The sequence below is a fragment of the Melopsittacus undulatus genome, chromosome 1 (genome assembly GCF_012275295.1).
Source record: "Melopsittacus undulatus isolate bMelUnd1 chromosome 1, bMelUnd1.mat.Z, whole genome shotgun sequence".
NCBI classification, from domain to species: domain Eukaryota; kingdom Metazoa; phylum Chordata; class Aves; order Psittaciformes; family Psittaculidae; genus Melopsittacus; species Melopsittacus undulatus.
The window spans coordinates 22673590-22687304 of record NC_047527.1 but is presented as its reverse complement, the minus strand read 5'-3'; the positions used below and the strand labels follow the sequence as shown (position 1 = coordinate 22687304).

At 38.6% G+C, this 13715-nt stretch overlaps 1 protein-coding gene across 1 annotated transcript in view; it reads right to left on the bottom strand.

Moving 5' to 3' along the window:
• STK3 (serine/threonine kinase 3) overlaps positions 1-13715 on the bottom strand; it is a 125074-nt gene that overhangs the window by 42987 nt on the left and 68372 nt on the right. Inside the window, exons 9-10 of the mRNA XM_005150885.4 lie at positions 9581-9773; positions 2045-2220 (exon numbers count right to left, since the gene is read on the bottom strand). Of these exons, the coding sequence (XP_005150942.1) occupies positions 2045-2220; positions 9581-9773 (369 nt within the window). The remainder of the gene's footprint in view (positions 1-2044; positions 2221-9580; positions 9774-13715) is intronic.

Genomic DNA, 13715 nt, shown 5'->3' with positions numbered 1-13715 from the left:
TCAGAAAGTCTCTTACAGGCCACTTACCAATACTGCCACTCACTGTCTAAAATATAAATAGAAGTGTTTCTAGAATATATAAATAATAATTGCCTGTGGTTCAAACCAGCAGGCTGCTAAAACCAATATCCCATGTGACATCAGCTGCTACCAGATGCTTCAGAGAAATGTATTCTTGAATGGACTATTCTGAAGCTGTACATCCAAAATTGAAGAGACTTTCTAAATTCTTTTTTAGGCTGGTTTTCTATGGAAATATCTGGCTTTTGTCATGCTTAATTAATATTCCATGCCCCACTCTCAACTATGTACACTGTAAATATCTATTCACTTTGCCTTAAATCCTATTTGGTCTTCCATCAGAATAATTTTGTAGCAGCAAGCCTTACAACATGCCTTATTAGAAAGCCGAGGACAAACTGCACATCACGCAACTTCCATTAGGCACTGGAACAGGTTGCCCAGACAAGCAGCAGATGCCCCATCACTGGAAGTGTTCAAGGCCAGGCTAGACAGGGCTTTGAGAAACTAGTGCAAGATGCCCTTGCCCATGACAGGGAAGCTGGACTAGATGACCTTTAAAAAGTCCTTTCCAACCCAAACCATTCTACGATTCTATGATTCTTATGTCTCTGACTTGTTACACTCAGGCAAGGTTTGCCTACAACACAGATCAGTTTTATGAAGATCACAACTCCACAAGTTTGGTTCTATGACAAATTCGTATTTTGATAAGGCAGCTTAATATGTACAAGCATTGCCAACAAGTTCCATGGGATTATCCATGTAAAAATTATTAATGAATAAGCACTTACAGAATCAGGATCTTAGCTTTTACAAGAAGAATCATTTTCCCTTGCACCTCTTAACAAGTAACAGAAAAGACAGGATGAATTTTCAATTGTGCTAAGAGCAATTTTATTGCCACTATAACCCCAATTAAATAATGGCCAGTTATTTTCCAGTGAATAGTGCAAATAGTTATTTTGTTTAGTCAAATATCAGGATGATGACTATTGCATTTTAAAGTTGAAAAAAAGGCCTAAAAAAGCCCCACCCTAACAAAAATCTGACTTAATCAAAGCTCTCCAGCAGCAACAGCATGTACTGTGCTATTTAACTGGCTTTACTCCAGTATCTTAAATTTAAGAGTCAGCTTTATGTAGAAATGCAGTAAGTGAAAACTGGGAAAAAAATCCCACACCTACAGCTGTCACCTAAAATTAAACACAACATTTTTCTCCAAATCCCAAGTGTGCTTTCAAAAAGGTGCCATGAAATCATATTTAGCTACTGCACTGCAGTTAGGAAAATGCTTAATCTACAATAGATAAACTAAATACTTTCATTCAAACATGTAAAAAAATAACAAGGCTGAAACTCAGGTATAGTTATCATCAAGTCTCTAAACAGTAATTATTTATTTCACTTTAAGAGTAACCTATAACTTAGAAACATTTTCTTTTTGCCCTGTTATAAATTTGTAACATAGGCAAAAAGAAAAAAAACACATATATTTTGGAGGGGGAAAAACCTCATCCTAAATTCAACTGGCTGATGTTTGATAGAATAATTTTATGTTGAGAGATGTGTGCTATTGGAATAGTACCAACAAGCAGGTGATCTTAACCATCTCCAAGGAGACTGATTAAATTACTTCAATCCAGTTTAAAATACCAAGTAGTTTTACTGAGATACTCAGCAAACAACACCACAATATTTCATGCCTGTAGCAATTTTTTTTTTAAAAGAACTGGGTCAAACTTTAAACACATCAAATATAAAGATCCCAAATACTTAAAAAAAGGCACTTACAAAGAAGTGTACTCCTAATGTCACACACCACTCATTAAAAAGGTTCTGTGGTAAGCAAATGTACTTATTTCAACAACCAGGATGAAGAATTAGATTAGATAATTGGATGGTATTCTTGAGAGTTTACTTATTTTACTTGTAATAACATAGTTATAGAAAAGGATTAACTATTTTTGGCACATACAAAATAAACAGCATTCAAGAAATTAAACAATAAAAATATACTTACGAAATCAAAATCTCCATCTTGAGGGACTTTCCAGTTATCAGGAAAAACATTTTTGGATATGTGGTAAGGTTCATGCATGTTCTGATTACAGTTTTCAGGGCTTTTATTCTTGGAATCTTGTTTATCAAAGTAGTCCATGAAAGATGGTCTTTGAACTTGCGGTGAAGTAGCATTTCCTTAGTTGAAAGAAACAGGGAAAAAAACAACAAAAACCCTTAAAACTATTTACAGATTAAAGATTTACTGCACTACAAAAAATAAACTGCATTTATTAATTTTCTTGAATTTTACAGAAACTAATACAGTCATCTGTATGTAGTGCAAGCCTCCATTTATCCCCTGAGGATCTTTGGTATAAAAGCTCATAGTCGAAGAATGATAATTTTGTAGCAAGATACAATGTGGAGAAATGTTCAAGACATTTCAGAGTTGCACACATAAATATTATTAGAAGTTACTTCATGCAATATCTATTTGTTGTTATAGAGACTGAATAACACAAGGTGCTAAGCATCCCTTTGGGTGCTGAGTGCCCCTAACTTCAAGGCCTAGTCTACAGGCACTTGTAAGAAAGCAACAGAGTTCCATCAGTCTCACCAAAGGTGTGACTGAAAAATTACTTAGAAAAAGAACTTGGGGAAAAAAAAAAAAAAACAAACCAACAAACCACAACCACATAAACTGTGCCTAGAAACTGCTTAATTAAATTTGTTGCCAATAGGGATTCTCAGCAAATTATGGGATCAGACTCTACAAATGGCTGCAAAGCACCCTATCTCCATGGTGTGGAAGCCCTGGGGGATTTTTGTCATCATCTACACAGCTGCAAAAGCTTCACAAATCAAACTGAGATCAGTGTGAATTCTCATTCTATTAACGCTTTCATGAAACTAATTATATTCTCTTAAAAAAACCCCTACAACCCTAAATCACTGAAATTTGTTTTCATCTGTGGGATTTCAAAGCAAATTCATTACTAAACAGAACAATAAATAAAACGTAAGAAATGTTTTAGTAGTTCTACGTAACTGTTACCTCAGAGACTATATCCTGCATAGCACTGACTCATGAAAAAGGTACTTGCTTGCAGTGTGACACATTCTGCATAGAGAAATATTAAATACATTTGCACAAGTAAAATATGAAACAGGATAAGAGATGTAACTAAGATGGAGGGAAGCAAGAAGGTAAACCACTAGAAATATCTTTAAAGTGTGTGTTTAATGTGATCACTAGGACTTGCTGATCTACTCATCTGGCTTTACATTTGTTTCCCCCCACCTCTTCTGTCACCTCTTCCCATTCCCTCTGTCTAAAACTTTTTTAGATTCATTCTAATTTTGCTTCATGATTAATTGCGGCCTATTTTTTTCACTAATGCTTAATCTTGTACTCTCATCTTTTATAGCATGTGGATTTACTTGTTCTTGTCTTTCTGCTTTTTCTACATTATTCTGTTCTTGTAAGACTTTGATGTGTTCTTCTACTGTCTTGGTCTAGGCTTTAATGCACTTGACACCAGTCACTTTGATTCAACTCCGCGGTGATTCCTCCATTTAGTCTGCCATGTTTCCGTATACACCTTCTCCTCACTTTTAATTTTTTTTTAGCTGTTTTGTCTCTCAGTTGTTGCCATATTCTTTTCTAATCCCAGATCTTAGCTATCTCTACTCACGATCTTTTAACTAATGACAACCACAACCATAAAAACATTAAGTGAACTAAACTCCAGGTTGAATTTAACAGACCACATAGCAGATATCTCTTCTCCCCAATCTCCACGTCTGCCCCACTGAACTCAAGATAACTTGAATGAGGTTTCTGGGTCTCTCAAGTCCAGGACTGTGAAGGGATGAGAAGTAAACAGCAGGGATGCCAAATAACAACAAAAATAAGCAATAAAGGGCAAAAATGAAAGAACCTAGACTTCAACAAAGGCATTCATTTAGAAAACCGACCCAAGAGTAGGTAGTAGTATGAAGGAGGTGGAATTAAAAATAGAAATACAATGCATTTCCTTAATAGAAACCTTTTATTACTTGCTGATTGCTGCCTAAAACTCCAGAAAGTACTTGTACCAAAAAGATAGGACATCACATTGTTGGCCTTTCACAACCGATCTTTTTCTTCTGCTGAGATGGCTGTACTTGTTTATAAGTACGTCTCAAGGATGAAACAAGATTACCAGTGTCTCTGTTCAAAACTCTTCAGTACTAAAATGTTGGCCCATTACGGGTAAGATAGTCTCTCTCCTCTCATGTAACAGAAAATACTAAAGATTTTCCAAGTGCCACACTCAAGTTTTAGAGCTATTTATAAATATGTTTGTTATATATATATAATTGTAGATTGCCTACATACATAATACAAACTAACACTTTCAAATGCCTTGCTATCAAATGCATATTAAAGAAAGTGGATCAACAGGACTTAAACTATTCCAAAATGAGCAAAGCACATTTATTTGTGCACTTTCAGGATTTGTTCTATTTGTTTCGATAAAAATGAATTAAAAACTCACTGTTGATTTCAGTTCCGTGTACAGTTAGTTAACCCATTTAACAGAATAAGAGCTGCTTAGCTTCACTGCAAATATAAAAAACTCGCACACAAAACCAGAAATATTTTGCCTGCAAAAGGATAGGACCAGAGGTGTTTCAAGGTTTGTTTTTTCCCCCATTGCCAGAGTAAACTGATGTAAGTTACACTTTTTTTTTTCGCAAAATATAATGTTATTAGAAGATCACTTGGGCCTGAAAGCACTTCTAACTTTGATAAACAACAGAATAACAGTTGTCAACAGCCTTAAGGAAATGAAGAAATTTAAAAGTATGATACATAAAGATCCCTTTAAGGTCAATTAATTCACAACTATCCAGTAAGTCGCTTTTCACACAAGCTATATATTTGCCACAAAAAACCTGCAGCACAATTAGTATTAATCCACATTTCCACTGAAAATCGTTTGTCCAATAAACTGTTCCAGTCTAGGAGGATTTAGTTTTTGCAGTTGCTCTCATTTTTCTTTACTCTTCAATAAAATAAGATCATGTTTAAAAATGTTTGCCATGGTTTCAACATTTTAAGACTATCAATCTACTTTTTTCTGAATCACAAGGAAACATTAGCAGAAACGAGATCACCAGTTCCTTAGGGCAGAGCAACTGGGAGTCTGCCACAGGATGTATCTAAGAAACAGTTGACTACTGAGAGTTCTGTAACAAAGCGATTAGCAAATTTGCAGTTTCCACATCACCATGACTTATACACTCAAGTCTTGATTCAAATTCAGGCCTCAGTCAGTCTTTTGTTTGTTTCTTTTATAATACACTTACTTACCAAAGATAATTTCAACTGGCATTTAAACAAAAAAATCCACATATTTTTCAATGAGCTGAAGCCCTCACAGACTTTTGAAGGACTATGAACTCAAGTTTAAAGAATTTTTAATGAGAAAAAGAGTTTGCTACACAAAACATTGCTCCACTTCTTGAGAATGAGACTTGTAAAACTGGTTTAGTAACTTGTGTTCTACTTTTCCACTTTCTGGAGAAAAGGAAAAATTTTCAATGACACTACTATTACAAACCCATTAGTCCAATCCAGCTGAGTTATACTTTATTTCTGCTTTCAGCAAAACAAAGAAAATGCATGTTAAGCTAGCATTTTGCAACAGCTCTTGAAGCAGAATCGCCAACATGACAATGTTCTTTGGAAAAAAAAAAATAACCACTTGCGAAAGATGCCACTAGTAGTAGTATAAACGAACAACTTTATTATCAATCACAGAAGAGGCCTCAAGGACTCAAATAGGCTTGGAAACACCCATCATCTCTTTCCTTATATACTGGAGTAACACCGTAGTACACCTACATGCAGCATCAAGCAAACCATCTTAATGTGGGCAAAAGAAACATGCTTGAACAAAGCTGCATCCATGAAATATCAATGCCCAGACTACAACACCACTGAAATCTGCCTGTAATTAAACTTCCTTGCTGAACTCCTTTAGGACCCTGGTCACAGGCTGTTATAAATAAGTTTTGCTTCTCAGTTGAAAAACCAGTTGTGGTTCTTAGGCCTTTCTAAGGGTTAAGGAAGCATCACTCCAAAGCTAACCAAGCATTCACTTCCTATCACAGAGGACACTGACTTACAGTATGGCACAATCTCTTTCACTGAAAGCACTGAAATCACTAAATAAATAAACACAAACAACTCATGAATTCTCCCTTCAAAATGTAGTTTCCACAGCACGATGTGGAATGTGATGCTCCACAGCACAAAGTCCTTGGTTGTAACCAAGGCCCCCATAATAAAGTAATACAAGAAAGTTCAGTGAGGAAGTGCTGGAACCAAACTTGTTACCAGCTGAATGATAAAACTATCACATGCCATCAGGCCACCTTCAGTTTGCTGGTTTTCCTTTGCTGGTGGAACAGGCCTTGAGACATTTCACCTATGGGGGAGGAGGGAGAGAAAGGAAGCCTGCTGCCCCAAAGATTATGTTTTTCTGTATGATAAGAAGGAAGAATATGTTTAAGAAATATGCTGACTAAACCTAAAACATTTCATGCCTTTACAGGGAAATAGTAATAATACAAAAACCTGACCACTTTTCTACATTCTATCTGTCAAATGCCACCTAATTAGTCACTGTCTTCCTCTTTTAGCATATTCATTGCCAATCATGAACTATCTAGTAGCTTCACTGAAGTCTGAAGCAGCAGTTAGCATAAGTCCAAATGGCAAGAGGCAACCTATTTGCCAGCCCAAAGCAGAAAACAAACACAAATTGAAAAAATGCAAAACCAAACCCAACCAGAAGCAGGGACAGCTTTATGCCCCATCGTTGGCAGTGTTCAAGGCCAGCTTGGGCAGGTCCTTGAGCAACCTGGTGTAGTGTGAGGTGTCTCTGTCCATTGCAGGGGGGTTGGAATCAGATGATCTTAAGGTCCTTTCCAACCCAAACCATTCCATGATTCTATGAATGTTAATGAAAAGGAGAAAACTGAATGATCAAAAATACTCTCTGGTGTATGAAAAAGCCCCAACACTAAGACTTGCCAAAAAGCCACAAAGGTAATGCAAGGAAGCTGGTCTGAACACCAGTCTCTGAACTGAGATATGAAAAAGCTTCTACATGAAAATAAGTACAGTGCAGGCAGCTGAACAAAAGCAGTACTAACTTACATCAATCCCACTCTTCCTTCTACTCCACAATAAACCTCTGCCTCCCATCTCTCTGTATTTTGCATTTTCTTCCCTCCTTCCAGGTACATACCACATGGTCTCTGCCCAGGGCATGCATAGGCATACTAAGCAAGAAGGCATAAATGTTTTTTATTGCTATGCTGTATAGTGTATGTTGGGGTAGGATGACAAGCCTGTTTTTGTTCCAAATCCCAATTTTATCTGGGCACAATTCCCTATTTGTGAAAAAAAAATATGGTTTTAGTTATTTTCTGTCATGGCTCCCAGAGGCCTCTAAGCATGGGCACTTATAAATAAAAACTTATTATTGTTTCTTATTTTGTCCTTGAGCAGCGAAACAAAAGGCAGAAGGAAACAAAACATGAAGCTAAACACAAGAACAATCAAAAAAAAAGTTTGTCATAAATATTCTGTGTCTCTAGGAAGGAGAGTTCTCTAGTTCACTGTTTTTATTTCTCCAAGCTTCTTGCCTGCAATGTCCTATTATTCAGAACTATCAAAGAGCACTTTTGAGCTATCTGTTCGGATTTATTATAAATCAAATCACACAAACATCTAGACAGTGCTCACCTTGCCTATAAAGGTATATTATGTATTGGTATATATTGGAGTATTGTGTGCAGTTCTGGTGTACTCAACATAAAAAAAGACATGGAACTGTTGGAACAAGTCCAGAGGAGGGCCACGAGGATGATCAGGGGACTGGAGCAGCTCCCGTACGAAGACAGACTGAGGAAGTTGGGGCTGTTCAGCCTGGAGAAGAGAAGGCTGCGTGGAGACCTCATAGCAGCCTTCCAGTATCTGAAGGGGGGCTACAGGGATGCTGGAGAGGGACTCTAATCAGCGACTGTAGTGACAGGACAAGGGGTAATGGGTTAAAACTTAAACAGTGGAAGTTTAGATTGGATATAAGGAATAAGTTCTTTACTGTCAGGGCGGTGAGGCATTGGAATGGGTTGCCCAAGGAAGTTGTGAAGGCTCCATCTCTGACGGTGTTCAAGGGCAGGTTGGACAGAGCCTTGGGTGATATGGTTTAGTGTGAGGTGTCTCTGTCCACGGTGGGGGGGTTGGAACTTGATCTTAAGGTCCTTTCCAACCCTAACTATTCTATGATTCTATGATACTATGATTAGGAAAAAGCAGGCAAACTCTGAAATCTTGTGTCTTTGTCAAGCACAACAAAGCACAAAATCTGCATCTGCCTTTCATGAGAGTAGGGTTCTGCATGTCCCTTCCTGGTGACATTTATTTAGGCAGCTATTGCTGCTGTTTCAGCCAATAGCACATGCATCACAGAATCAGAGGATGACCATCTAAAGTGGACATGGTTTGCATGTATTATCAGCTGAGAGATGTGGAGGTCCCATTCTTTAATTACTTTTAGGTTTTAATCAATGGCTCTCTAACACAAAATACAAGAAATTTCAGCAAGTAAGTGCTGGAACCAAACCTGCTGCCTGACAGCTGAATTATGAAACTATTGCTTGTCATCAGGCTACCTCCAGTTTACTGGCTTTCTTTCGTTCGTTATAGGTCTCAAGGAAACCTGCTGTCCCAGACCTTATATATTCTTGTTTGACAAGTAAGAAGAATGGGTTTAAGAATTATACGGAGTAAATGCCAAGGTGTAGGAAAGTAATTCACTGTCTAACTACAGATTCTTACTGGAATCAACTCAAAATTCAAAATAACATTACATTTTAAAACCAATGTCTCCAGCAGACAAACAGGACATAGGTCAGAGACTGCAGTACAAACCTAATGACACTTTTCTGATTTGTTTGGCATAATAACAGGTATTTGTTCCCAGCATATATGAAAACTACATGGATAGTGTTTTATGATCTGGTATACTACTTATATAGAGCTTGCCTATTAAGCCTGAACTGATTGTCAGGGTGCACAGAAACTGCATTAAACTCCATTTCCACCCTAAGAACTACTTTTAAGAATTACTTTATTATCCTCTATGCCAAATTGCCTTATCTTTTCCCTTTTTTTTTCCCCCATCATTTATCTTTTCCGTAACTTGATGAGTTTGAGGTCACTTGTACTAACACTCCACTAGCCTCCCAGTTTAATAGGCAAATATTCTGTTTCAGCCTGAAAACAAATTAGAGCACATACTAAGTGTTTTCATCCTACTTAAACTAACAACCAAACAGAAAGGTACATTTGCTCTTATTGCTGAGAATTAAAAAAAAAAACAAATCACAGTTATAGCCTCACCCTCCCCTCCCCAACAAAAGTCACTGATGATGCAGCATTCTCATACAATAGGAGAAAACAAATTACTGAAAGGAAATTAAATAAACAACATACTTTTCATGGTCCCATCTTCTTCTTCATCATCATCGCTATTTATTACCATGGTCCCTAAGTCAGATTCTAACATGGTACTGTTGTGTTCAATCATTGTCTGAGCTCCTTCACTCATCGTACTTGTGGCCCTCATGGTACCAGCACTCTCCGAACTGGTCTTCACCATGGTGTGAGAGTCCAGCTCGTCTTCATCCTACAGATAAATGTTTGCCAGAATTCAATAAATTATTTAAAGAGAACCAAACCAAAGCTAAGAAACAACCATTTTACATGCTTATTCATTAGTTTTATATCTTCATGTGACCTGCTGCTAGATTTACAGATTTAAAACTTAAAAAGAAACTACAAAATAAAACAGCATTCCATAGAAAGGAAGAAAAGCTTTTTTCTTCGTCACAGATGTATGGCAGGGTGAATACAACAAACAGTGGCCCACACACCCACTTCATATCAGCATCTGCTTTTTAATATCTCAGTTATTTTCATGATCATACCTCCCAGGGTTCCAAAATCTGTACCACAATTTATAGAAAGCGATTTGGCTGTTCTGTAATAGACGACCACTAAAGCTTTGTGCTGGTCACCCTTAACTCAGTATCATGCCCAGCATCTTACATTACACAGCATCCAGATGACAGACTCATATTCAATTTAGTTATTGAACAATCTTCAAAAACAGTTTTGGAAGTCCACCTCAGAAACAGAAAAGCAACTCTGCTTACTTCAAGTACTTAGTTCCCTTTAAAAACCTGTCACCAGATTAAGCAAAATAACTTGTTGATACTATGTAGAAAAATATTTGTAAAGGACACACTTAATCAAATAAGTGGGGGAGCCACTACCATGAAGAGATACAGTAGCACTTTGAACCTGTGACAAATATTAACTCTTTCCTTTCCTGTTACTCCCTGACACAGCAGACAATCTGTGCCTAGTATACACATACTGCAAAAGCCAGCTACATTGCCTGAGTGCTGTTTCCCTAACGGTTGGTCTAAGCAGACCCAGTGAGTTGTAGTTAGCAGTAATATTAATAACACCAGCTCCTGAAAATTATTCAATTACGTCTCAATTCAGAGACACAAAAATCGATCCAATTTTGATTATAATTTGCTGGCTAAAAAGACAACATGCTGAAACTAGGATTCAGACCTAAATCTGTGAATGAAATTTCAAATGTCAAAAGAATCATTATTTTCCAGATTATAACTTGTAAAAATATTCAAGCTCTTCATTTGCATTCCTTCTAGGTTTTTTTCGAGCTGTGTTCTAAAACACTGTATTTAGTACCCTACCCTTAAAAAAATGATGATATACCCAAAGATACAGACCCTTTACAGCTACAGCACTAGAAGACTGTGCTAGCAAATAAATGAGAATATTTTGGTACTGCTCCTCCTGGTGGCAACTCTAACTTTTTGTAGTACCCCTTCGGGCGCCCCCCTCCCCCCGGATCTTGTGCTTTCTACAAGTTGTATTTTTATCTTTCTAACAATGGTACTCAGAAAGTAAAGTCCAAAAGCATCGCTTTGCATTGCATTTTAAAAGTGCCAGAACAATTAAGCTGTTATCTCTAAGTGCTTCTTTCAGTACTGCAATACAATGCAAAACAAAACTGACTCACAATGCGCTGCTCTTACTGAGCACTACAAATGTACATCTCTAACATACAGACAGGCAAACCTCCGAGTTTAAGGCATAGTTACATTTGATTTACAGCTTTGCTTGACTAATAATAACATCCACTTGCAGACCCATATGGCCCTAAACTTACTAAAACTGAAATCTGAAAATAAAGAAATGTTTTCTTGAAGCTTAGAAGTATTATTTTGGAAGCTGTTGAAAAAATGTGATGGCTAGTATTATGAGCAAGTATGGAGTCCTACGTGACCATTATTTTTTATCATCTGCTTCATTACAAAAACCTGGTATTCTATTTCTTCAGTCAAATCAAGTACCTGAATTCATTTCAATGAACAGCATTTCATTTTCCAGTCTAAGAGTGTGTCAAAAGCCTTCAGCTTACTATTGTCTCTCAGCAAAGAGAAAAGTTATCTTCTAGTACTCAGAAGACTAAGATTCACAAAAGCCCACCTTGGTACTAACAGAATAGCTGTCCCCCAAAAAAAGAAGTACACCACAGTTTTGATTAACAGTATTTTTCCTAGATCAGGAACAATGTACTGAGAGAGAGCAATACAAAACTTTCTGGGCCTGAGCATGCCCCAGAGTAATTAATCTTATAGGTTAAGACAGATTGCTTCCAGAACAATCATTGCAGTATTTATTACAAATGTAAGACATAGCTAATAGCAGTAGACTATTCTGAATCTGAAAAATAGTAGCTCAGGTCTACTGGAGGCTAGTGGAGCTGCTCTGATAAAGAAGGAGAAGAGTAGTTTTGATAGGAGGCTTTCCAGACTGGTCAAGGACGCTTTAAACAAGATGTGTTTGAGGAGGGGGGCATGATTCCATCCCAACACACTCTCAGTCAGATCCCAGCAACTACAATAAATGCTCGAAGCCATCTAGAGATATTCCAGTTGCTCCAGCCAGTGAGCTGGTTTCATTTGGAGCTCAGCTCAGATGCTTGTATACAAACACCTGTAGCATGGGGTATAAACAAGAGGAATTAGAGATGTGGGCACATCTACGGGGCTATGATATAACAGGCATCACAGAAACACGGTGGGATGGCTCCTGTGATTGGAGTGTTGGAATGGAAGGTTACAGGCTCTTTAGAAAAAACAACAGGTCCAGCAGGTGGGGAGGGGGAGTTGCCCTTTATGTTAGGGATAGGCTGGAGAGTATGTAACTCTGTCTGGGGACAGGTGAGCAGTCCACACAGTTTGTGGGTCAGGGTTAAAGACAGAACAGCGATGGGAGACATTACTGTGGGGATCTGTTACAGACCACCTGATCAAGAGGAACCTGTGGATGAAGAACTCTACAGACAGATAAGAACAGCCTCACTCTCACACGCCCTTGTTCTCATGGGGGACTTCCACCACCCTGATATCTGTTGGAGCAACAGTACGGCCCAGCACAAGCAATCCAGGAGGTTCCTCAATTGCATGGAAGACAACTTCCTTTTGCAAGACAGGAGCTGACAAGGAGAGGTGCCCTGCTTGACCTCGTGCTCACCAACAGGGAAGGGCTGGTTAGAAATATGAAGCTCCAGGGCAGCCTTGGGTGCAGCAATCATGAGATGGTCGAGTTCAAGGTCCTCAGGACAGTGAAAAGGGCATGCAGCAAGCTCACTGCCCTGGACTTCAAGAGAGCAGACTTTGGCCTCTTCAGGAACCTGCTTAGTAAGGTTCCATGGGATATAGCCCTAGAGGGCAGGGGGGCCCAAGACTGTTGGTTGATATACAAGGATCACCTGCTACAAGCTCAGGAGTGTTGCATCCCGACCAGAAGGAAGCGCAGCAGGAGGGCCAGAAGACCCCCTTGGATGGATAAGGAACTGCTGAGGAAACTTCAAAGGAAAAAAAGAGGCTTATAAAAGGTGGAAGCAAGGACAGGCAGCATGGGAAGAATACAAGGATGTTGTCCAGAAAGATAGGGACCGGGTTAGGAAAGCTAAGGCCCAGTTAGAATTAAACTTGGATAGGGATGTTAAGGGTAACAGGAAGGGATTCTGTAGTAATACTGGAAATAAAAAACAGACTAGGGACAACATAGGCCCCCTCCAGAAGCTATCGGGAGAACTGGCTACACAGGATTTGGAGAAGGCTGAGGTTCTGAAAGACTTCTTTGCCTCGGTCTTCACTGGCAAAGGCTCTGACCACATCACCCAAGTCTTGGAAGGCAGATGCAGGAACTGTGAGAATGAAGACCATGGGCCCACTGTAGGAGAGGATCTGGTTCGAGACCATCTTAAGAATCTGAACTTGCACAAGTCCATGGGACCTGACAAAATCCACCTGTGGATCCTCAAGGAGCTGGCAAATGAAGAAGATATAACCACCATTTTCAAGAAGGGGAAAATGGATGACCCAGGGAATTACAGACCAGTCAGTCTCACCTCTGTGCATGGCAAAATCTTGGAGCAGATTCTCCTGGAAGGCATGCTAAGGCACATGAAAAACAACAAGGTGCTTGGTGACAGCCAGCATGGCTTCACTAACGGGAA